Source organism: Polypterus senegalus, chromosome 5 (genome assembly GCF_016835505.1).
Source record: "Polypterus senegalus isolate Bchr_013 chromosome 5, ASM1683550v1, whole genome shotgun sequence".
NCBI lineage: Eukaryota > Metazoa > Chordata > Cladistia > Polypteriformes > Polypteridae > Polypterus > Polypterus senegalus.
The window spans coordinates 69,994,451-70,019,244 of NC_053158.1; the positions used below are offsets into that span (position 1 = coordinate 69,994,451).

The window sequence follows — 24,794 nt, forward strand, 5'->3', positions numbered from 1 at the left end:
TGGTTTCATTAAGTACAAAATGCGGTCAAACTGACAAGATTAACGAATTTAGGGGTTGTGTTAAACTCCCAAGTGTTACTTGGGCTTTAAAATCACTGCTAAAAGCGTTAGTCACTGCATTGAAAAGTTGCGCGTAATGTTTAGACCTGAGGATTACTGGGGCTATAAAAGTGCCAACAGTGTTATTGCCAAGCGTTGCTCAGGAAAAAGATATAGGCATATCTTGTGTAAGTGACAGGCTTGAGTGTTACCTAGGCAACGATGCTGACACGTCTTCTCCTAGCCTCATAATGACGTCTTATAAAAACGTTTTTTAGCAGCCCAGGTGCTGCACGCTCTTAACAGTGATATGAATAGTAATGATGAAGTGAATTGGTCTTCAGGCAGATAAACTGAAATGGCCAGTGAAATCAAAAGTTATTCTGAAGAATCTGAATCACATCGCTATTGTCCCAACTGTGAGTTGGATTGTGTATTTCACCGTGCTTTAAGATATACCACACTAATGATATATTTTGACAGTATATACGGTATCACTATTTTTAATAATTCATTATTATTTGTATAATATTAAACTTTCTACACTTGTGACATTGTGTTTTTTAGTATTTTGCATGTTTTACAGTAAAAAGTTATTTAATAAATATGTAGTTTAAGCCAAAAAGTGCAACGCGCTTTACATTTTTATTCAAGAAAAAATGTAATGTTAATCAGACACATTAATGCCGATTAATTTGCAGCTCTAATAAAAATTAAATTGTTAAATTTGTGAATTCTAAGAAAACCCAGGATACTCATAAAAAAACTACTGATGAGTAATATTTAATGGATGAGTCAAAATGACCCAAATTTTACATTTTTGTAGTGCTTTAAAATTATCCAAATTTGTCTCTCTTTCTTATTCTCTCCCCAAAGACATTTGTCCCAATTTTGAAGCTTCTTGTGTGAAACCAAACTTGTCAGTTTTACATGAATTGTTTATTTCAAAACCCCTGTTAACCAACCTTTGCTTTGATGTTTTCAGGTTTCTTATGTGAGTGACCATATTTTTTACTGCTTATGCTGGAGAATAAATCAAGGAATAAAAAATTACTTTGGATGTCATTACTTGTAGTCAAAAAAAAGTTATAAATGTGGAACAGAGTTACCATTCTTCTACATACCATTTATACACATAACATACACTCACCTAAAGGATTATTAGGAACACCTGTTCAATTTCTCATTAATGCAATTATCTAATCAACCAATCACATGGCAGTTGCTTCAATGCATTTAGGGGTGTGGTCCTGGTCAAGACAATCTCCTGAACTCCAAACTGAATGTCAGAATGGGAAAGAAAGGTGATTTAAGCAAATTTTGAGCATGGCATGGTTGTTGGTGCCAGACGGGCCGGTCTGAGTATTTCACAATCTGCTCAGTTACTGGGATTTTCACTTATAACCATTTCTAGGGTTTACAAAGAATGGTGTGAAAAGGGAAAAACATCCAGTATGCGTCAGTCCTGTGGACGAAAATGCCTTGTTGATGCTAGAGGTCAGAGGAGAATGGGCCGACTGATTCAAGCTGATAGAAGAGCAACTTTGACTGAAATAACCACTCGTTACAACCGAGGTATGCAGCAAAGCATTTGTGAAGCCACAACACGCACAACCTTGAGGCAGATGGGCTACAACAGCAGAAGACCCCACCAGATACCACTCATCTCCACTACAAATAGGAAAAAGGTTACAATTTGCACGAGCTCACCAAATTTGGACAGTTGAAGACTGGAAAAATGTTGCCTGATCTGATGAGTCTCCATTTCTGTTGAGATATTCAAATGGTAGAGTCAAAATTTGACGTAAACAGAATGAGAACATGGATCCATCATGCCTTGTTACCACTGTGCAGGCTGGTGGTGGTGGTGTAATGGTGTGGGGGATGTTTTCTTGGCACATTTTAGGCCCCTTAGTGCCAATATGGGCATCGTTTAAATGCCACGGGCTACCTGAGCATTGTTTCTGTCCATCCCTTCATGACCACCATGTATCCATCCTCTAATGGCTACTTCCAGCAGGATAATGCACCATGTCACAAAGCTCGAATAATTTCAAATTGGTTTCTTGAACATGACAATGAGTTCACTGTACTAAAATGGCCCCCACAGTCACCAGATCTCAACCCAATAGAGCATCTTTGGGATGTGGTGGAACGGGAGCTTCGTGCCCTGGATGTGCATCCCACAAATCTCCATCAACTGCAAGATGCTATCCTATCAATATGGGCCAACATTTCTAAAGAATGCTTTCAGCACCTTGTTGAATCAATGCTACGTAGAATTAAGGCAGTTCTCAAGGCAAAAGGGGGTCAAACACCGTATTAGTATGGTGTTCCTAATAATCCTTTAGGTGAGTGTATGCTTTCACTTACAGGTTATACTAATGAATGATAGCTCATGACAAATTTTACCTTTACATATAATACTTTCAAGGTCTTGTAAGGTATAAAGAGTTATTGCTGCCAAATTAAAGATATGACTTCCATATTAACAACCCCATTTGTTCACAGGGTGTTATAATTGAAACCCTTACCCATGATGTAAATTTCACACTGCATTGGGAACTAACCCTGATTGAATGATTATGCCACCAAATATTGTGAACGGACAACAGAGTAAATCTCAGTCACATAGAGAAGAGGAAAAGACAAATATATTGAGAACATGCCGTTTTGTATTAATGGAAAATAATGGAATACAGTAATCCCTCCTCGATCGCAAGGGTTGCGTTCCAGAACCCCCCGCGATAGGTGAAAATCCACGAAGTAGAAACCATATGTTTGTATGGTTATTTTTACATATTTTAAACCCTTAGAAACTCTCTCACACTGTTTATAAATATTCTCCGCACAGTTCTACAGGAAAACCCTCATTTATCGCGGTTAATCCGCTCGAGACAGATAAATGAATTTCCACGAAGTAGGATTCTTTATTTATAAATCTAATATTTTCACAGTTAGAGCATTGAAAACCTGTTTACAACCTTCTAAATATGTTTTTTTAACATTAGAGACCTCTAGACATGAAATAACACCCTTTAGTCAAAAGTTTAAACTATGCTCCATGACAAGACAGAGATGACAGTTCTTTCTCACAATTAAAAGAATGCAAACATCGCTTCTTCCAAGGAGTGTGCGCAGCAGAGAATGTCAGAGAGAGAGAGAGAGAGAGAGAAAAGTAAACAATCAAAAATCAATAGGGCTGTTGGGCTTTTATGTATGCGAAGCACCGCGATAAAGTGGCCACAATGAAGGGATCAATGTGAAGGTAGTCTATCAGCATTTTTTAGAGGAGCGTCCGTATCTTCTAAGCAAACAGCCACTGTGCAAACAGCCCCTCTGCTCAAACCCCTCCGTCAGGAGCAGAGACTGTCAGAGAGAGCAAGACAGACAGAGAAAAGCAAAAATCAAAGATCAACACGGGCTGTTAGAGCTTTTAAGAGTGCGAAGCATCGCGCAGGAGGCATATCGTATATCATTGAGGAGTTTTATTTAATACGTAATATGTGCTCTGATTGGGTAGCTTCTCAGCCACTGGCCAATAGCATCCCTTGTATGAAATCAACTAAGCAAAAAAACTGAGGAAGCATGTACCATAAATTAAAAGACCCATTGTCCGCTGAAATTCGCGAACCAGCGAAAAATCCGTGATATATATTTAGATATGCTTACATTTAAAATCCGCGATGGAGTGAAGCCACGAAAGTTAAAGCGCAATATAGCGAGGGATCACTGTAAAATGTTTTAAAACCTATTAATCAAATTCAGGGTGACAAAGCATCACAGCAATTCAAAACAGCACTAGTATCAAAGTATCATGCAACCCCCCCAGTCCACCAAAAAGCAGAGGATCATTTATTTTAAGTAGTGTTTGCCAAATCATTATTTAGCAGTAAATATGCTGTATTTGCCAGTGACTGTGTTCACTGAACATTTTCCCGAAAATCTGCCAATAGTCAGGCTTAGATGAACATTTTTCTTCAGCATCTTATGAAACTGTCCATTAGATGCAAATGCATCCTCAGAAGCCTCTGCAGGAATACTCTGGGGAAACTCTGAAGGCATTTTTAAGAAGATTGTATCTCTCCCACAAAAAAATCTGAAACCATGAAGGCATCAGAGTTAATCAGTGAAATTACCAGAACTTTCAAATGTGTGTTCAGCATTTCACAAAGACAAATGCATCCTCAGAAACATCTACAGGAATGCTCTAAATCATTCACCTTCTCGAACAGCGGAGCTTTAAGACCAGCTCCGTAGCTGCTCTGCTGCCCTTGATAAACTGTAAACCCAGGGCAAAATAATTGGTTGTCCTATGTAGGAACAAGCTTACCGTGTAAGGTGCTTGTTTGAAACATTTAACACCATGATTTGACCTGCTCTTCCTTTAACTATCCTGATCTCTCTTATCCAGACTGCATCTGCCACAGAGGTAATCATCAACCAGCCAATCCACACTGGCTATGAAATTGGGCTGCAACTCCTTCTCACAACCAGCAGAGATGCAGCAGTGTGAATGACTTAGCTGACAGAAATGAAAGGCACACTGACGCCAACAGTCAGGCACATTACACGTGTCAACTAGAGGACACAGAATGCAGGTGCGATAAACACCAACTGTTAACATTTGAATTTGATGATTGCAAGTAGCGCTGAACTGACCTGATAAAAGGTCATAAAATGAATAATTCCAAATATCATATATACCTAAGTCTCCGTTTTTTTTTGTTTTTTGTTGACATCATAAACCATAAGGTGCATACTAATTCTGCGTGAGCAGTAACACTCAATAAAACTGAAAAAAAAAAAAAAAAAATTCAAGTGACAGTGAGATACAAAGAAGGCAGATTCAGAGTCAGAGTTTGTGTGGCAGCTTTTATCCCTCCAGATCAGAGAATGTCCAGTTCCACTGCCTCAAAACACCACTCACATCTACAGGTGCTGGTCATAAAATTAGAATATCATGACAAAGTTGATTTATTTCAGTAATTCCATTCAAAACGTGAAACTTGTATGTTAGATTCATTCATTACACACAGACTGATGTATTTCAAATGTTTATTTCTTTTAATTTTGATGATTATAACTGACAACTAATGAAAGTCCCAAATTCCCAGCAGCTGTACAGTTATTTCCAGTTTCAAATAAAAACTAACAGCGTCAGATTCCTAGGTAGGTAGTAGATTGTGACTAGGAGAAGTAAAAAAAAAAAAAGTAACTTTTACAAGTACAGTACTATCGTCCTTGAACCTTTTGTCAAAGTGTTTATTTGATCTTTGGACTTCAGGCTTCACACATTCAATATTTTATGCCTACATTGTGTAACATTTATTACTAAAATATGAAAAGGTTTTTTTTTTTAACAATGTGTTTACACAGATTACTGCAGAAACGGAACACACATGAAATGCATGTGTTCCAAATAACAATCTATTATTTCCACTCAAACACCAGCAGTTCACTCCCAGATAAACAAGACATGAGCTGGGAGAACTTTGTGAACATTCTGCGATGGTGGGGGAATGGAATAGCTGGGGAATGTCTTAATTGGCACATTTACAGGACAAAAGACGCTGACAGAGAGGTGTGAACAGATTTAAGGTGGGCCGGATTTATGGGTTTCTTGTAGGTTTTGGTAATTCTAGTGTTAACTCAAGAGTTGCTTCTGTCTAGGCATTCTACAATAAATGCATGATTGATTGAGTGCTACTAAGATGGTTGTCCTACTGAAAGGTTCTCCCAGTACAACAGAAGACTTCTGGAGCTCTGTTGGTGAGATCAATGGGTTCTTGGCCACATTCCTGACCAAGGCCCTTCTTGTCTGGTTATTCAGTTTATCCAGATGGCAACTCTAGGAAGAGCTGTGGTGTCTTATTTATAAACTATGCATGGATTTGAGTGTGAATATATGTGCAAGACAAAAAATGAAAAATTAGTACACCCAAAAAAAATAAATCTAATTTATAAAACCTCATGTACACATATTTGTACCCAATTTATGCTTTATGTAGGGGACTATATAAGATGATTGTGATTTATAAAGTTTGGAACAAAGACATTTTTCCTTGATTTACCTCTCTGCTCCATAGTTCACAATTAAAAATCAAACAGACATGATTAAAGTACTCATTGCAGATTTCAATGGTACTTGCATAAATTTTGGTCACCTTATGTAGAAATTACAACATTTTGTCTACATGCTGCCCCCCCCATGGGGGGCACTGTAAATGTGTAAGTGGATGTGCCATGAACCCTGCCTAGTTGCAACCCTAAAATAACCATATATGGACTATGCTAATCAACTGTAATGAACAGATTCACCTGTGATACAAAGAACACACACACACAAGGTAGAGAGAGAGATAGAAGTTCTTATCTCTAAAGAAGTCTCTCATCTCTTCATATGGCGTTTTTCTTGTCTTCTTAAAGTCAAAGCTGGGAGGCTGTCAATTTGACAGGTCCTGTTAAAGACCACTCAAGCACACTTTGTATGATTTAGAGGTTTAAGATATTTTTTACGTCGCCACACATTGTAATAATGGCTGAGTGATATGAATTATTAAACGTGCATGTGGTAATTCGCTGGTTTGACTGAATTTCCCTGCTCTTTTATTTTCCACTTTCTCTGAAACGTTGTGTAAGCATGGAACAGAGTTTCCATAAATATATGCAAGTTTTCCTGTCAGGTTTTCTTTTATAAATCCTGAGATTTACATGAAAGTCAAGCATGCAGATTTCCTGCCTCTTTTTGTGTGTATGCAAGTTTTATAAATTTGACCCCCTGGTGCTTCCAAGCTTCTTCCATTTCACATTTATTGAGGCCACTGTTCTCCTATGAAAGCTCAAAGCTTTAGAAATTGTTTTACACCCTTGACTTGCTCTATGCCTCACTAGAATTTTATTGCAGAGGTGTACAGAGAGTTCCTTGGACTTCATGGCTTAGTTTTGTCCTAAAGTACGATGGTCATTGTGGCAACTTTTATACACTTGTGTGTACCTTTCTAAGCTACGTCCAGACAATTCAATTTGTCATACATGAACTCAAATCAAGTTATGGACCCATCAAGGATAATTAAAGCTAACAGGATATATCTGACAACATTTGGAGTGCAACATCAAAGGGACTGAATACTTAGTTGAATTACAGAGTTCAGTTTTTAATGAATTTGTAAATCTTTCCAAAAACATGTCTTCACTTTGTCATTATGGATTACTGAATGCAGATGGGCAAAATGCCAAATGTATCTATTTAAAATTAAATGTACAACACAAAGTATTCTGGAACTGAAAGGATATGAATAGTTTCTCAAAAACATACATGTGACATTTAAAAAAAAACAGTAAGCAACCCCCTTCCAATAAGTATATCATGCAACCTTTTTGAGTAGCAGGTTACAAACAACACAAAGAAAACAAAAAACTTTCAACTTGCTTATTTGGTCTCTGGTACTAATCATTAGCTTAAAAATAGTATACTCCTTTTGTGATTAGGTTCAGAACATTTTCTTGTCTGGTTTCTTTGATAATAATCTGTGCAACGTTTTCAGTTTCGGATGTATCCTGGTCAAATAGCATTCTATGTTTCCATCTTGTATTTTGGTGAACCAATTCCTTGTACCAGAATAAAATCAAGAATAATAAAAATACATCAAAATGAAAAAAAATATTAAAATGCAAAGACACATAAGTGGACAAGAGCTAGTATATTCACTTGTCTATGACACATAAGTGGACAAGAGCTAGTATATTCACTTGGCCATCATAGACAGAAAGCTCTTCAAAAAGGAGACACCAATGTGTAAAAATAATAATGCCAAAAACTCAAGAGGTTAAATACAAATACAACCTTAGGGCATAAAGGAGAAACAATTCAACAGTGATTAATATCCATGGTATCAGAGTATACAGTTAAAGCTCAAGTAACTTAAAAGTATGTGAATGACCTGAATGGTGTACATCAGATTACCTCCAGAATGTGGATGCTAAAATACTGGGGGATGAACTACTGAAGTGTAAATGTAACATAAATCCTCCTTTATTCAAATGGAAAGAACAAACACAGTGAAGTATGTAAAAATGTTAAAGAACAAACACAGTGAAGTATGTAAAAATGTTAAAAGCTTAATGTTCTAACATAAGTCATTATTATGCTGTTTAAACAGCAGTACTGTGTTAGAATCACAACTTTGATATAAAATATTAAGTTTTGTTGAACATATGAAAATTAAAAATAAAATTACCTTCTTTACAGATTGCTTTTCAACCATGGTGCTCTCTCTATCAATCCCAGGTTTGGCCATTGTACAGCTTTTAACTAGCTGCAACATATGAATACCAAAGTTTTCATCATGCTCCTAAAACAAAAGACAAACATTATTGTTGTTTTAATTACCTGCTATTTCTTAAAAGATTGCCATTTATAAAGTACTGCTAGAATGGAACAAAATTATTCAGATTTTACTTGTAATGTTGTAGAAAATAAGTAGCAAGTTTTTAAAGGTAGTTTTAAACAGTTAGCCTCTATAAACATACAAAGTTTCAGATAAAATCACGTGTATACAGCAAATGCTTCAACTTTTTTTCTTCTTTTGGACTGTTTGTGTTGCATGTAATTGGTATTTAAGCTTACAGAAGTCTGTGGGTATTTGGTGACTTGTACTTTGAATACACTCAAATTTCTCTCTCCCTCTAGAATAACTTATCAGTATGGATGGAATGAACATTATTTTTCCCACAGGGGGAAAATGTGGCTTTTTACAGAAGCTCTATCAATCATTCAACAAATATGATAAACAGTGCATACACAATAGAGTGACTAAAATGAAATGCGATCTAAAATATGTAGATCCATAGTGTCGGCACCACTGGGCACAGGTGTGGTGCCACAATATAACATGCTCACATTGCTAAGTGAATCCACTAGCACTTGGTGTCGAAGATCATCTCAGCCATACATTAACATCAGAAGAAGGATGAGGTGAACACCTATAGTTCGACTTAGGAAAGTACTGAGTGACGTTGACTCCTAAAATGGACTCGCTGGACTCTTCTGTGGAGTCACTGGAAAACCTCAAGGCTTAAGACTGGAAGCTAGAATGCAGTATGTAGCATCAGTACAGGGAGGAAGACAACTGTTACAGAGAAGCAACTGAATTTGACTTTAGAAGGTGAGTTCTGGATCTAGAACAAGGTTTGCAGTGTTAGTTCAGTGAAGACAGACAGTTATGCTACAATAACCATGATAATGTTTACCAAGACAATTATAACTTCACACTATTCCATACTTGCCCTACCTTACATTACAATGGTACAGATGTAATATTGATCCTGTTAAATGAACTTATTGGTTAACAGAACGAGTCCCTGCTAATGGCTCCTATATAACACAGGCATGAACACCTGACTTAGGAAGTATAATTTAAAATATTTATGATATTTTGTTGGTTGCACATGTTAAAATATAATTGAAAACGACCTATATTATTTATGGCCACCAATTAAGAGCTTGAAGGTAAACCTTATTCAATTTGCAAATATAAACAGCCTCTCCAAGCAAAAAGATGGCTACAGAATAAAAATAAAGCTATATGAAACTCAGTATAAAAGGAACTCCTGAAGAAGTACATTTAAAAAAAAAAATAAAGATTGACGATTACCACAGTTAAAACCAATTTAAGAGTTGTGGCAGTGGATAAACAAGCATAGCTTTTGCACATTTCCTGTGCAATCATTTTTGTTCAATTACTTCAGTAAAGCACATTTTCACACTTAAACATCTTAATCATTCCTAGATCTAAAACTATGTAACACAAGCTGTAAGCAATTGTTAAGTTTAAATTCAGTGTAGCCAATTAAGATTTAAAAGGAAATTTGGGGCTATTAAACCACCCCACCCCCCAAAAAGAAAATGAAACTCATTAAACCAGGCAATTAAAATCAGCTGATATATATATATATATATAAAAAAAAAGATGTAAAATAACTCCCGGAGCAAAATTATTAAATTCAACAAACAGCAGCCTGAACAAAATGATTTGTATTGACTTAGAATAATGTGAAAAAACTACACTCTCACTTTTATGGTTTAACATCAATGGACATAGCAAAAAATTAATAAAGTTCCTAGCCCTAAAATTATATACTCTATTACTCCTGAAACACTCACAATTTTTTTGTTCAAAATCTTGAGAAGCAAGTCAATGTCTACTGATAATTAACAAATTAGAATTTAATTTTAAAAATACTTGTGATACAAAACTTACTTCATGAATGTAACCACTCTCAAGAGCACAGTGCCTGCTGTCTAACATTTAAAGCCCTGGGTTTAAACCTTAGCATACATGCTATCAGTGCAAAGACATGGTACAACACCCTAGTACTACAGTGCAAAGACTGAAAACCCCGAGCAAGATTTTCTTCCACATCATAATAATGTATAGTATAGGTGAAATGGTTAATGTAAACTCAGTATGACCGAGAGTAAACATGCACTACAACTGACTATTTAAAATACATTTCCTCACTGGGTCAGTATAGTATACTGTACAGTACAAATTTGCTGTATTTCAAAACAATTCCGTTTATGGAAACATAATAGAGTTTGATCAGTATAATTAACATTTCAATGAACTTTGGTCTGCTTCAAAATCTTTAAAAAATAAAACAAAATTAAAATATGTTGTGGCAAAAAAAAAGTGCATTTTGTTGCTTGCTCAGCTGCAAACAGAAGAAAGTGGTATGTTAGAACTAGCTTTCATATCATAGCAATTGGACTCTAATTTATTTCCACAGCTACCTTTTATATAGCATCCATATATTTTTCCATGTTAATTTGGTCTAACAGCAATATGCTCTTGTCAGGTTAAAGGTTTTGAGGGTGTATTTGCAAAAATGCTGCACAAGATAATGGAATTACATTCAAAAATAGTTTCTGCTTTAAATCTAATACCATCACGATGAACTGTAAAGTGTACAGTATACAGGTTATTAGTCCTGTTCATTTAGACAGCATAACACAGACCCAAACAACCATTATTGTTTTACATTTGCAAAGAATAATGGAGGCAGGAGGACAAACACAAAATGTGCAGAAAAAAATTTACCCATCAGGAACTTTCCAACATATGCTGTAAATATGCAGTATTAGCTTTGTACATCTATTAAAATATAACCAGAGTTCAGTCATTACTCTAAAACTAGTCTTAGCTTTGTCATCATATTGAACCGTTTATGAAGGTACATTTTATTTATATTGTGAAATTTCATTGATAATGTGTCCGGCAAATTTCCTTGTGTGTGAAGTATTAAAAGCAACTAATACATCATTTCTTCATATATATTTTGGAACACAGTTTGCATTTACCTTTAAAAGAAACTTCAACAATATCAAGAAAGATAAGAAGAATAAACATTCATAGTGTAAAAACTGGGTTTACTGTTCAAGAAATTATAGAGCCATGCGCAGGAATGGAACAGTCGCTGGTTTTACAATGGTTATCACACTGTTGTCTTATTCCAACAGGGTTAGTTTTACACTAGGAGGTGGACTAATTATTAAAGACCTTTGCAATTGTAGTCTCATATTAACTGCTCATGTCAGTAATATTTTATGAAATGCATGCTCATGTCTCAAGTAAAGATTAAGGAGACTGCAGATGAACATACACAGGCTTGGTCCGCAATAGAAATAAAATCCTTCACTACTTCTTTATATTTCTCTGCTTTGTGCCCCTTTAAATGCAAGTTATCGCCAATATATTAATAACCTAATTGTGCTTCATTTCACTCAGAATATGGAACCAATGTAGGAAGCATTTTAATACAGAGAACCTTTTACCTGTGGCACCTCTGCATGAGAACCACCTTTTTCAACCCTTGCAAACATATGCAGTTTTTAATATCTGGAAAATATCTGGAATTAAATTACTTAGAGATCTTTATATAGACAACATCTTTGCATCTTATGAACAATTACACTCCAAATTGAACTTTCCAGCAACACATTTCTTTCATTATCTTCAAATTAGAAAGTTAAACAGAACCTGCCCAATTCCGATTTTCCTCATCTCCTACCATTCTCTATGCTGGAAAAAAATTGCTCAGTGTCAAGGACTCAGACAGCATTTCTGCAATATATAAAATCACTAGCAAAATACCCGCGCTTCACAGCGGAGAAGTAGTGTGTTAAAGAAGTTATGAAAAAGAAAAGGAAACATTTTAAAAAAAACATAGCATGATTGTCAATGTAAATTTTTTGTCACTGTCATTAGTGTTGCTGTCATATTATATACACACACACAAACATATATACATATAAATATATACATATAAAAATATCTAAACATACACACATTATATATACTGCTCAAAAGAATTAAAGGAACACTTTTTAATCAGAGTATAGCATAAAGTCAATGAAACTTATGGGATATTAATCTGGTCAGTTAAGTAGCAGAGGGGGGTTGTTAATCAGTTTCAGCTGCTGTGGTGTTAATGAAATTAACAACAGATGCACTAGAGGGGCAACAATGAGATGACCCCCAAAACAGGAATGGTTTAACAGGTGGAGGCCACTGACATTTTTCCCTCCTCATCTTTTCTGACTGTTTCTTCACTAGTTTTGCATTTGGCTACAGTCAGTGTCACTACTGGTAGCATGAGGCGATACCTGGACCCTACAGAAGTTGCACAGGTAGTCCAACTTCTCCAGGATGGCACATCAATATGTGTCATTGCCAGAAGGTTTGCTGTGTCTCCCTGCACAGTCTCAAGGGCATGGAGGAGATTCTAGGAGACAAGCAGTTACTCTAGGAGAGCTGGAGAGGGCCATAGAAGGTCCATAACCCATCAGCAGGACCAGTATCTGCTCCTTTGGGCAAGGAGGAACAGGATGAGCACTGCCAGAGCCCTACAAAATGACCTCCAGCAGGCCACTGGTGTGAATGTCTCTGACCAAACAACCAGAAAGACTTCATGAGGGTGACCCAAGGGCCCCATGTCCTCTAATGGGCCCTGAGCTCACTGCCCAGCAGCATGCAGCTCGATTGGCATTCGCCATAGAATACCAGAATTGGCAGATGCACCACTGGTGCCCTGTGCTTTTTACAGATGAGAGCAGGTTCACCCTGAGCACGTGACAGAAGTGAAAGGGTCTGGAGAAGCCATGGAGAACATTATGCTGCCTGTAACATCATTCAGCATGAGCAGTTTGGTGGTGGGTTAATGATTGTCTGGGGAGGCATATCCATGGAGGGTCACATAGACCCCTACAGGCTTCACAAAGGCACCTTGGCTGCCATTAGGTATCAGGATGAAATCCTTGGACCCATTGTCAGACACAATGCTGGAACAGTGGCTCCTGGTGCACGACAATTCCTGGCCTCATGTGGTGAGAGTATGCAGGCAGTTCCTGGAGGATGAAGGAATTGATACCATTGACTGGCCACCACACTTTCCTGACCTAAATCCAATAGAACACCTCTAGGACATTATGTTTTGGTCCATCCAATGCCAACAGGTTGCACCTCAGACTGTCCAGGAGCTCAGTGATGCCCTGGTCCAGATCTGGGAGGAGATCCCCCACAACACCATCTGTCATCTCATTAGAAGCATGCACCGATGTTGTCAGGCATGTATACAAGAACACAGGGGCCATACAAAGTGCTGCGTACAATTTTGAGTTGCTGCAATTCAATTTTGGCAAAATGGACTAGCCTGCCACAATTTTTTCACTCGGGCTCTGTAGGTTGATCATTTTCATTTCCATCAAACAATGTGGCATCCTTTCGTTCCTAACACATTACCCAGTCTATATCAGTATAGATATCCAGGAGGATTTCTTTTTCCCATTGAGATCTGATGTGTTTTCAAAGTGTTCCTTTAATTTTTTTGAGCAGTTATATATATATATATATATATATATATATATACACACACACACACACACACACGTAGTGTGTTAAAGAAGTAATGAAAAAGAAAAGGAAACATTTTGAAAATAACGTAACATGATTGTCAATGTAATCAATGTAATTGTTTCTCTCTCTCTCTCTCTCTCTCTCTCATCTATCCATTCCTAAATAATTAAATGAAATTTAATGAAACCCGCTCTTACGTGCACTTATCTGTTCAAGTTCTATTTAAATTTTAAATATAAGTAATTTTTACTTAGTCGACCGAAATATGTTTGGTAGGAATGCAAGTTAAATTTAGTCATCATTGCATACATTTTTCTTCACCATAGAAATTTAAAGACTAAATTTGACTTGCATTCCTACCAAACATATTTCTGTCGACTAAATAGAACCTACTTATATCCAAATTCAAGCTATTGAGCTGTAGCCAGCCTGCCTGCCTGGATAAGTCACCCTCGCTTTGCTCTTACTTTTTTACCGTTCAGTTAATCATGGCTAGTCGCGAAAAAATTAGAACATGTAGGGAGGATTACACAGAGTATGGCTTTACCAAAACAATTATTGATGGCGAATAAAGTATCCATTATTCATAAAGCTTCAATTAGTGATCCGTTTTTTTGCGTTAACCTCATATTTTTTCATAGTTCATCTCAAACCAAGGGGGTACAAGGGTAAAATGAATCGGAAGCTGATATATATATATATAGATAGATAGATAGATAGATAGATAGATAGATAGATAGATAGATAGATAGATAGATAGATAGATAGATAGATAGATAGATAGATAGATAGATAGATAGATAGATAGATAGATAGATAGATAGATAGATAGATAGATAGATATAAATAGTTTTACTGTCAAATAATGCAAACAGTACGCGGCACTTGTTTCGCCCTCATTCTGGGCTCATCAGGCGTACACACTAACTGCACCCCCTCTCGGGAATCGAACCTCGGACGTCAGCGCTAGAGGTGAAGCCTCTCGTGTTGTGCCACGTCATGTGGTTCGTTTATTTGACAGTGTGTAGATCGGGATATATATATCTATAGATCCTCTTAAAAAAAAAACCCTTGTGTGCGTGTCTTCTGGTGAAGTGCGCATGCACGGGGCCACACAGCACGTGTTCAGTCTCTTCCTGTGCATTCCCTGTGCAGAGACACACACAGAGGCGCGCGCACACACACACACAGGAGCGCGCGAGACAGACAGGCACACACACAGGCGAGAGACAGACAGACACACACACACACAGACACAGAGGCATGCGCTTAAGAGACACACACGCGAGAGACACACATAAAGGCGCGCAAGAGAGAGACACACACACACACACACACACACACACACAGGCACGCGCATGTGTTACTTTTCTTGGTTGTTAATTAAATTACAGATTTTTCAAATGTTCATTTTTTCTCCTGTGCTTAAAACTTATTAAAAAAAAGGGTTTTTAGCGAGCGAGTCATAAGGCTATAGCGCCAATTCTTGCAGTGTTAGTTTTCTCTGTTGTTCAAGGTTTTCTTAGTGTTAGTCAATGATTTTACATTTAGTTTACTATTACGTTGTGCTTTCTATGGTATAGTTAACTATATTTGTGATTAAAAACTTAAAAAAATATATATTTGCATACAGTTCATACGGTCTGGAACAGATTATGGCCGTGAGCCGAGGTTCCACTGTATTACTGTCAGACAAAATTACAGACATTTCACGGAAATACAAACCAGTATTACCGAGAGAGAAAATTAAAGGCACACAATACAGTGACACATATTACAGCCACATACAAGGTCCCTTGCCATTTAATATAGACTATTCATACAAATGTTTATGCACTACTGTTCTAGCGCCCGTTATTTTAACGGGCTTAATGTCTAGTATATTATATAAATATATAGATATATACAGTATACGAGATATATATATATATATAAATATATAGATATATACAGTATATATAGATATATATATATATATATATAAACTGCTCAAAAAATTAAAGGAACACTTTGAAAACACATCAGATCTCAATGGGAAAAAGAAATCCTCCTGGATATCTATACTGATATAGACTGGGTAATGTGTTAGGAACGAAAGGATGCCACATCGTTTGATGGAAATGAAAATGATCAACCTACAGTGACCTGAATTCAAAGACGCCACAAAAATCAGAGTGAAAAAATTATATGGCAGGCTAGTCCATTTTGCCAAAATTTAATTGCAGCAACTCAAAATTGTACGCAGCACTTTGTATGGCCCCTGTGTTCTTGTATACATGCCTGACAACATCGGTGCATGCTTCTAATGAGATGACAGATGGTGTTGTGGGGGATCTCCTCCCAGATCTGGACCAGGGCATCACTGAGCTCCTGGACAGTCTGAGGTGCAAACTGGTGGCATTGGATGGACCAAAACATAATGTCCCAGAGGTGTTCTATTGGATTTAGGTCAGGAAAGTGTGGTGGCTTCAACAGACGTCTGGGGACCGAGGAGACCAGTTTCTCAAGTTTAGAAATAGGAATGCTCTCCCATTCTTGTCTAATACAGGCCTCTAACTGTTCAATCGTCTTGGGCCTTCTTTGTCGCACCTTCATCTTTATGATGCGCCAAATGTTCGCTATAGGTGAAAGATCTGGACTGCAGACTGGCCATTTCAGTACCCGGATCCTTCTCCTACGCAGCCATGATGTTGTGATTGATGCAAAATGTGGTCTGGCATTATCTTGTTGAAAAATGCAGGGTCTTCCCTGAAAGAGATGACGTCTGGATGGGAGCATATGTTGTTCTAGAACCTGAATATATTTTTCTGCATTGATGGTGCCTTTCCAGACATGCAAGCTGCCCATGCCACACGCACTCATGCAACCCCATACCATCAGAGATGCAGGCTTCTGAACTGAGCGTTGATAACAACTTGGGTTGTCCTTGTCCTCTTTGGTCTGGATGACATGGCGTCCCAGATTTCCAAAAAGAACTTCGAATTGTGACTCGTCTGACCACAGAAGAGTCTTCCATTTTGCCACACTCCATTTTAAATGATCCCTGGCCCAGTGAAGACGCCTGAGCTTGTGGATCTTGCTTAGAAATGGTAAAGCCATAATCAGTGTAATCCTCCTTCCATTTTATAATTTTTCCGCCACTAGCCATGATTAAATGAACGGTAAAAAAGTAAGAGCGAAGTGAGGGTGACATATTCAGGCAGGCAGGCAACAGCTCAATAGCTCGAATTTGGATATGAGTAGGTTCTATTTAGTTGCCAGAAATATCCTTGTTAGGAATGGAAGTTGAATTTAGTCCTTAAATTTCTTTGATAAAGAAAAAGTTATGCAATGATGACTAAATTTAACTATATAAAGTCAAAACTTGTATACATAAAGTCATTCCCGAATATATAAAGTCAAAACTTGATTATATAAAGTCAGCGCTGGAATATCCATCAATTTCCCAACCCGTTGAATCCGACCACAGGGTCACGGGGGTCTGCTGGAGCCAATCCCAGCCAACACTGGGCGCAAGGCAGGAACCAATCCTGGGCAGGGCACATGCATCATTTTCAAAACATTAACCGAACAGTGTTTTTTTAATTTATTTTTCTGAATACGTTTTTGTTAACTTAGTTCAGTTCAGGGTCTTTTCAATCAATAGATTTTGACTTTCACTTTATATATTCAGTAGTGAGTTTATATACTCCGATGTTGACTTTATATAATCAGGAATGACTTTATATATTCAGGTTTTGACTTTATGTATTCTGGGTATTTAGCTATATATACACAGGTATATATATTATATATAGGACAACAACACTCATATCAATGACAAAACAATTACATTAACAATCATGTTACGTTATTTTAAAAATTTTTCCATTTCTTTTTCATAACTTTTTTTAACACACTACTTCTCCGCTGCGAAGCGCAGGTGTTCTGCTAGTAGAGATATATATATATATATATATATATATATATATATATATATATATATATATATATACATATACACACACACACACATACACTCCTGTAGCCAAAATAAATGCCTTTATTTTGTAGACAAACAAGGGATGAACAAGTTCCTTTCTACTGCACATCAATAATAACTCAAACTTGCAATATTATTTAGGAAAATCGTAACATTTTACTCATCAAAAATTTGGATTATTTGTAAACAAAATCAATAGTCCTCTCTTTCCTCAAAAACAGTTCAATTACTCTGTCGTACGGATTATCCGTGCGCTTCAGTTCCATCAAAACCTCACTTTCTATCGCCATAGAAGCTAATGCTGAAAGGCGAACCCGCCCTATGGTATTTCTGGCATAAGTTTGATTTCGCTTTAGGGCTGAAAATGTCCGCTCGACAGAAGCAGTGTACACAGGAATGCTCACCGCCAAATATACCAATGTGAACAGCTGCCCCATGCTCTCATTCAGATTTTTCTGATGAAGGAAGTCAAGGAGATCAGTGGGAGATTCTCCTGCAAAATCATCCATGGCATACATTACAGTCAGTTCTGTTTTTAGCCGAGACAGATCAAACAGCGCTCCGTGGCTGTTGTGTTAAAGTGGAGAAGGCTGCATGCGTGAAATTTTTCTTGTATTCCCGAAACTTCTGGGGCTCGAGGAGCGTGACAAACATCAGGTTTTCATGGTCTTGAAATCTGATCTGTGTCTGGCAATAATATTGTCCAGAATCCTGCCATGGAGTTGGCCGTATTGCATGCGACGATCTTTCGCTCGGAGAGTTTGTGGTGCGTTCAATGGCCTTGTAGAGTTCCTCGTATTGGCTTCTATCCAATCAATGGGTCTGAATACGGTGACGTTGCCGTACGCCTGCTATAGGGCCCTACTGATACCAACTCAAAATCTGATTGGTTGAAGCAACAGGTTAATCGACATTTATTCTGTGTTAGAGTACCTCCACAACAGATTGTGAAAGCCTCTCTGCCTGGCAACAAATGATGGCTGAAATGTGATTGGTTAAATATTTTAATATGAAACTCCGCCTCCCACGGCTATCGAGCTGCATTCTATTACAGTATATATGGACGAAAATATGTTCCAGTTATGACCATTAAGTGTAGAATTTCGAAATGAAACCTACCCAACTTTTGTAAGTAAGCTGTAAGGAATGAGCCTGCCAAATTTCAGCCTTCTACCTACATGGGAAGTTGGAGAATTAGTGATGAGTGAGTGAGAGAGTGAGTGATTTGCCTTATATTAGTATAGATTTTACAGTCCCTCCCTTTCAAAGATCCAAGAGGACATTGGGAAATGGATTTCTCAATGAACATATCAGAAAAGTAGAGGAAGGTAGCAATGCAGAGAATTCACTTGAGCTCCATATGCACAAAGCATGCAATCATCCTACTCAAAATTATATATGAAGCACATCTGTCTCGTTTAAAATTGTCCAAAATGTTTCCAGGGCAAGATCCAACCTGCAAACGTTGCAATCAAGTTTCAGCCCCGCTGGGTCACATGTTTTGGGCCTGCACCAAATTAACATCATTCTGAACAAAAATTTGTAAATGCCTTCCAGACAGCCTTGGTGTCACAATGCCTAACTAACCCATTAACAGCTGTGTTTGGTGTACTTCCAAATGGGCTTAAAGTTGAGAAGGACAAACAAACTGTGATCGCTTTTACTACTCTATTGGCACGTACACTTAACTCGCTAAACTGGAAGAATTCTAACTCTGCTCTTTTAAGTCAGTGGGTAACTGATGTTTTATATTATTTGATATGGAAAAAATCAAATTCTCACTTAGAGGATCTGTGCAGGACTTTCAAAACCTGGAAAGGATCTAATCAATAAACATTTTACAGTAGATTAAGCTCTTAAAGCACTGAGAAAGCAGATTCTCTTCCCATTTCTTTTTCTTCTTCATTTATCTTTATCCGCTTATTAAACTCATCAATTTACTTATTTTTACTAGCTTTAAGTTTTACTGTTGGCCATGCTCTCTCTCTCAGGAGTGGGGAGTTGATTTGTTTTCAATCCTATCTTTTGTAAAAACTGATCTATTTGTATGGAATGATTACAATATAATCAATAAAAAAAAAAAAAAGGAAGATTAAAAGGAGACTTTTACCATCCATCCATTCCGCTATATACTAACTACAGGGTCATGGGGGTCTGCTGGAGCCAATCTCAGCCAACACAGGGCGCAAGGCAGGAAACAAATCCCCGGCAGGGCGCCAGCCCAATGCAGAGCGCGCGCGCACACACACACACACCCTCCAATACAACACTCGGGACAATGCACCTATCCTGCATGTCTTTGGACTGTGGGAGGAAACCGGAGTACCCTGAGGAAACCCACGCAGACACGGGAAAACATGCAAACTCCACACAGGGAGGACACAGAAAGCGAACCCAGGTCTCTCTCTCTTACAAACTAAACAAACATCTGAACCCTTTATTAATGTAACTAGAGAGTAAACTGACTAATATCTTGGACTTTTCTTTAATAATTATACTATCATTCTGCAAGGGGAAAAGCAAGAAAGAAGTTTCTAAGGAAGAACACACCGATGTATTATTTTACATTTCTCATTTAGTAGTGTTTTCTACTATACTTAGAGCCAGTAAGATGTTATTCTATGATAGTTGGCTGAATTGGGATATTAAACAGAAATACTATTGATAACATTGTTTGCAACTCTAAAGGATTAGTCAGGTGTACCTCACTGCCGGCTGCAGCTCTGAATGAATTCAGTCTTTGATTTTTTTATTTTTTTTGCAAACCTTTCTGAAAACATGTCTTTACTTTGTCAATATGGGTTTTTGAGTATACACTGATGGACAAAGCTGGCACATTTATGTATTTAAAATTAAATATACAACACAGTTTTTAGAAAGTGAAGTGGTCTGAATACTAATTGAATTCATGGTATTTGTCATTTTTTAATAAGGTTGAGCCTGTTGTGGTTACTGTTAACCTAGTATTAATTTAGCAATATTTTTTAATATTTTAAATATCACTAACATGTGTAAGTAACTATTGCTTATTGAGGAATGAAGGCAGCCAAACAACAATGACATTATTTTGCATTTTATGTTATCATGGGGTTCTTATATCATGGAGTTTACTGTATTTGTATTTTATTACTGAATGCCAGGTATGTACAGGCTATTGTTTATTCCCCCCCCCTTCCCAATTATTAGCTCTTGATATAAAGCACTCTAATCTCTTAAATTATTGCTATATAAACTATGGAGAAACTGCGATCTACTCAAGGTAGCATAATGAATTCATTAAATTGTGTTTGATGTCTTATAAATATATTCAGCCAAATGGTTTTTAATAACACACATTTATTTAGCCGGTGACCCATCCGTGTATGGACAATAAACTAAAATAAGAGTGGAGATTTAAATACAGTGTAGCAAAGGACACAAACGCCTATTACTGCATTTTTACTTATCTTAAAGATGTGTGAAGCATGGTTTACTGCTACGGGGGTATCCTATTTTCTTCACTGATTGCTTTGAAATTGAGGTGCTTGGCAGTATCTGATGGTAACAGAGCCTAACAATTTCCTACTTGGCAAACATTAATAAAAGCTCACAGGCTGTAGGAATTATTACAAAATTGTAGCGACCAGTAAATCAGTTGCCTTTTGCGCATATATGCAGCATTTAAACTGTTTAAAACCCAATTTAGATACATACAGGTGAACAACACAAGTGACATGGAAAGTAACTCTTACATTAGGGAAGGGCTATGTAAAATGCAAAAACAATTTAGAGCAATATTAGTCTGCATTTTCAAAAGTCTATGTTTCACCCATCCACACTGCAATGCTGAACCAATGTTTTCAGAAATACATAGCCCTGGATAGCATTTTCAAAAGTCTCCCTTTTTGGGTATTTTAGTGTGGATAAAGGCGAAGAAAGAATAGTGTTTGTGCTTATAAATAAAAATAGTAGTGTAGACGTAGCCTTGGATGAAAAGTGATGGTCAAAGAATCGGGGGTCCTACATACATACTGCCCTCCCTTTATATCATATCAATCATGGAGTGGCTAACACAAAGCACTAGAAAAATTAGTCTAAACATAAACTGATAATTCTGTTTATTAAATTATGTTTTAAATTATAAATTGGCTTTCAGAGACATTTATAAAGTTATTTTATAAAAACACATGCTTATTTATGAGGGGATAAAATAATTCATATAAAAACCATTTTAAGAATTAGATCAGCTCATTTACAATAAGAAGGCTGTTTGTTAACTGTACATTTCAAATTATCTTGCAGTTTATTAAAAAAAATATATCATTAAATTTTGCACGATTTATCTGAGGTAAAGTTCCCCAGAAGACCAACAGATATCTGAAACTTTTTTAAATAAACAAAATAAAATATTAAGTATAAACAATTGCAACAGCTCACAGAAAGGTAAATTATTTATACCAATAAAACACCCACCGCATGGCAACCACCCCCAACCAAAAACCACCACACACACTGGCCTTGTATGTCAAAGCCACAAAAAAATGGAAAAATAATTAAATAAAGTAAATCTTGGTATGTGGTTTCCCTCTGTATCACTTAGTTGTGAGGCTGACTACCATCTTAAAATACAGGTGCTAGAAACATTAATCCATGCTGCAGATAATTCCAGCAAAATAAGATTAAATAGGTAGGACGTCCATAAATCAAAAGATAATAGAACTAGCAAAAGGATAAGGATAATTTTGCAGCAATTGTGCCAAGTAAGAATAATATTTGCTAGAAAGAAGAAAGAGACACAGCAGAAAAGTCCAGAAGAAGAAATAATTGAGACAATAAAGGAATTTTATAAAAGCAAATAGATGAGAGAAATTTTGACACATTACCCCAAAGAACCCCAACTGAGGGATGCTCCCAGAACATGTGTAAAAAAAGTACCCAGGGACTTATAAGAACAAAGGGAGCACAGAGGTCAAGTAACCAAAGCATGCAATGCACATGAGAAAATGAAAGATGATATTCATATATAGCACTTCAATTATAAACTAAAGGGGAAGAAAAAGCTTGAAAGTACCACTAAAAGCAAAAGGGGAAAGTGCCAAGGTACCCTTAAACCCTCACAAGTACTTACTGGTCCTTTATAAATAATATACAGTCAAAAAAAAAAAAAAACCTCTTACTTGCAACATACTGTATTTTTGTTGTCTGTTTGTTCATCTGTTTCATTGTTGTTTCATTTGTTAGGTAGAATGCCCAGAGGGGACTGGGCGGTCTCACGGTCTGGAATCCCTACAGATTTTATTTTTTCTCCAGCCGTCTGGAGTTTTTTTGTTTTTTTCTGTCCCCCCTGGTCATTGAACCTTACTCTTATTCGATGTTAATTAATGTTGATTTATTTTGTTTTATAATTTTCTTTCATTTTTCTATTCTTTAATATGTAAAGCACTTTGAGCTACTGTTTGTATGAAAATGTGCTATATAAATAAATAATGTTGTTGTTGTTGTTGTTGTATCATTGGTTAACGTTATACAGTATGACCAGACTCACTGACGATGTTTATAGATTCAATAACATTATCCATCAGGTTATTACTGGAAAGCTCTAATAAATTGCTTGGAATGTGCTCTTTTAATATCTTCACATTACTGAAATTTTTACTGTGCTTAGTCATTTAGAATCTATATACCTTGAAGGTAAACACTTCATGCTCATTCTTGTTGACTTTAGTAAATGGGTATTATCCTGCTGTAGTTGAAACTTGTTGTTAGGGCCTTGATTTTCATGCACCAATCCTCCTTGTGAATGGATAAAATTCACACAACAAAAGAGAGAGGTGACTGTCTGTGTACTACTATATGTCGATTTCTTATCTTGAATAGATATACTGTAAATTTGAGAAGTTTGACTGAACAGGAGGTGCGCGTGATGTCAATAAGTGATTTACTGAATGACAGTGTCCAGTAGTGAAAGAGAGAAATTATATTGCCAAATTACATTCTACTATTCATACAAATTTTCCAGGCTCCCATCATCTTTAAGTACCCAACAGGAGGAAAGAAATTTAAACACAATATAAAAACTTGTATACTGATTGGTAGAACAAATCTTATCAAATATAAAAAGACTGGAGAGCAATTAACACTAGAATTACCAGAGCCTACGAAAATACTTGTAGATCCAGTCCACCTTAAATCCATTCGCACCTCTCCATCAGCGTCTTTTGTCCTGTAAATGTGCCGATTAAGACAAGAAGCTTACCATTCCATCTTCCCACTGCCGCAGAACGTGCACAATGTTCTCCCAGCTCATGCCTTGATTGATTATCTGGGAGTGAAGTGCTGGAGTTTTAGAGTGGAAATAATAGATTGTTATTTGGAACACATGCACTTCATGTGTGTTCCGTTTCTACAATAATCTGTGTAAACACATTTTTAAAACAAACGTTCTTCATATTTTAGTATTAAAGGACAAAATGTAGGCATAAACTATAATGTATGAAGGCTGCAGTCCAAAGATCAAATAAACACTTTCAAAAAAAGGTTCAAAGATAAGACAACAGCTTCCGTGGCGTAGTGGTAAGAATTGCTGACTTGTAATCAAGAGTCCCCGTTCGATCCCGATTGCCTCCTTTGTTTGCCATTTTCAGTAGTGAGCTGCTATTATTGTTAACATTATACAGTACACACATACATTTGGTTTGCGTCTCTAAAAGTCGATGTACATTTATAGGGCTTGTAAAAGTTACCATTTTTTTTTTCACTCTTATTCTCTCAGTCACGATCATGATACATACCATTGCCATTGGATTCCGACGCTGTTATTTGTTATTTCCGTTTTTATTTGAAACTGGGAATAACTGTAGATGTGAGTGGTGTTTTGA

At 36.8% G+C, this 24,794-nt stretch overlaps 1 protein-coding gene across 2 annotated transcripts in view; it reads right to left on the reverse strand.

Annotated features, from left to right (window-relative positions):
- The window catches only part of ankrd12 (ankyrin repeat domain 12), a 215,646-nt gene that overhangs the window by 92,203 nt on the left and 98,649 nt on the right, over window positions 1-24,794 (reverse strand). For both annotated transcript variants that reach the window (XM_039754778.1, XM_039754777.1), the window contains exon 2: window positions 8,280-8,393. In XM_039754778.1, coding sequence (XP_039610712.1) covers window positions 8,280-8,393 — 114 coding nt within the window. The remainder of the gene's footprint in view (window positions 1-8,279; window positions 8,394-24,794) is intronic.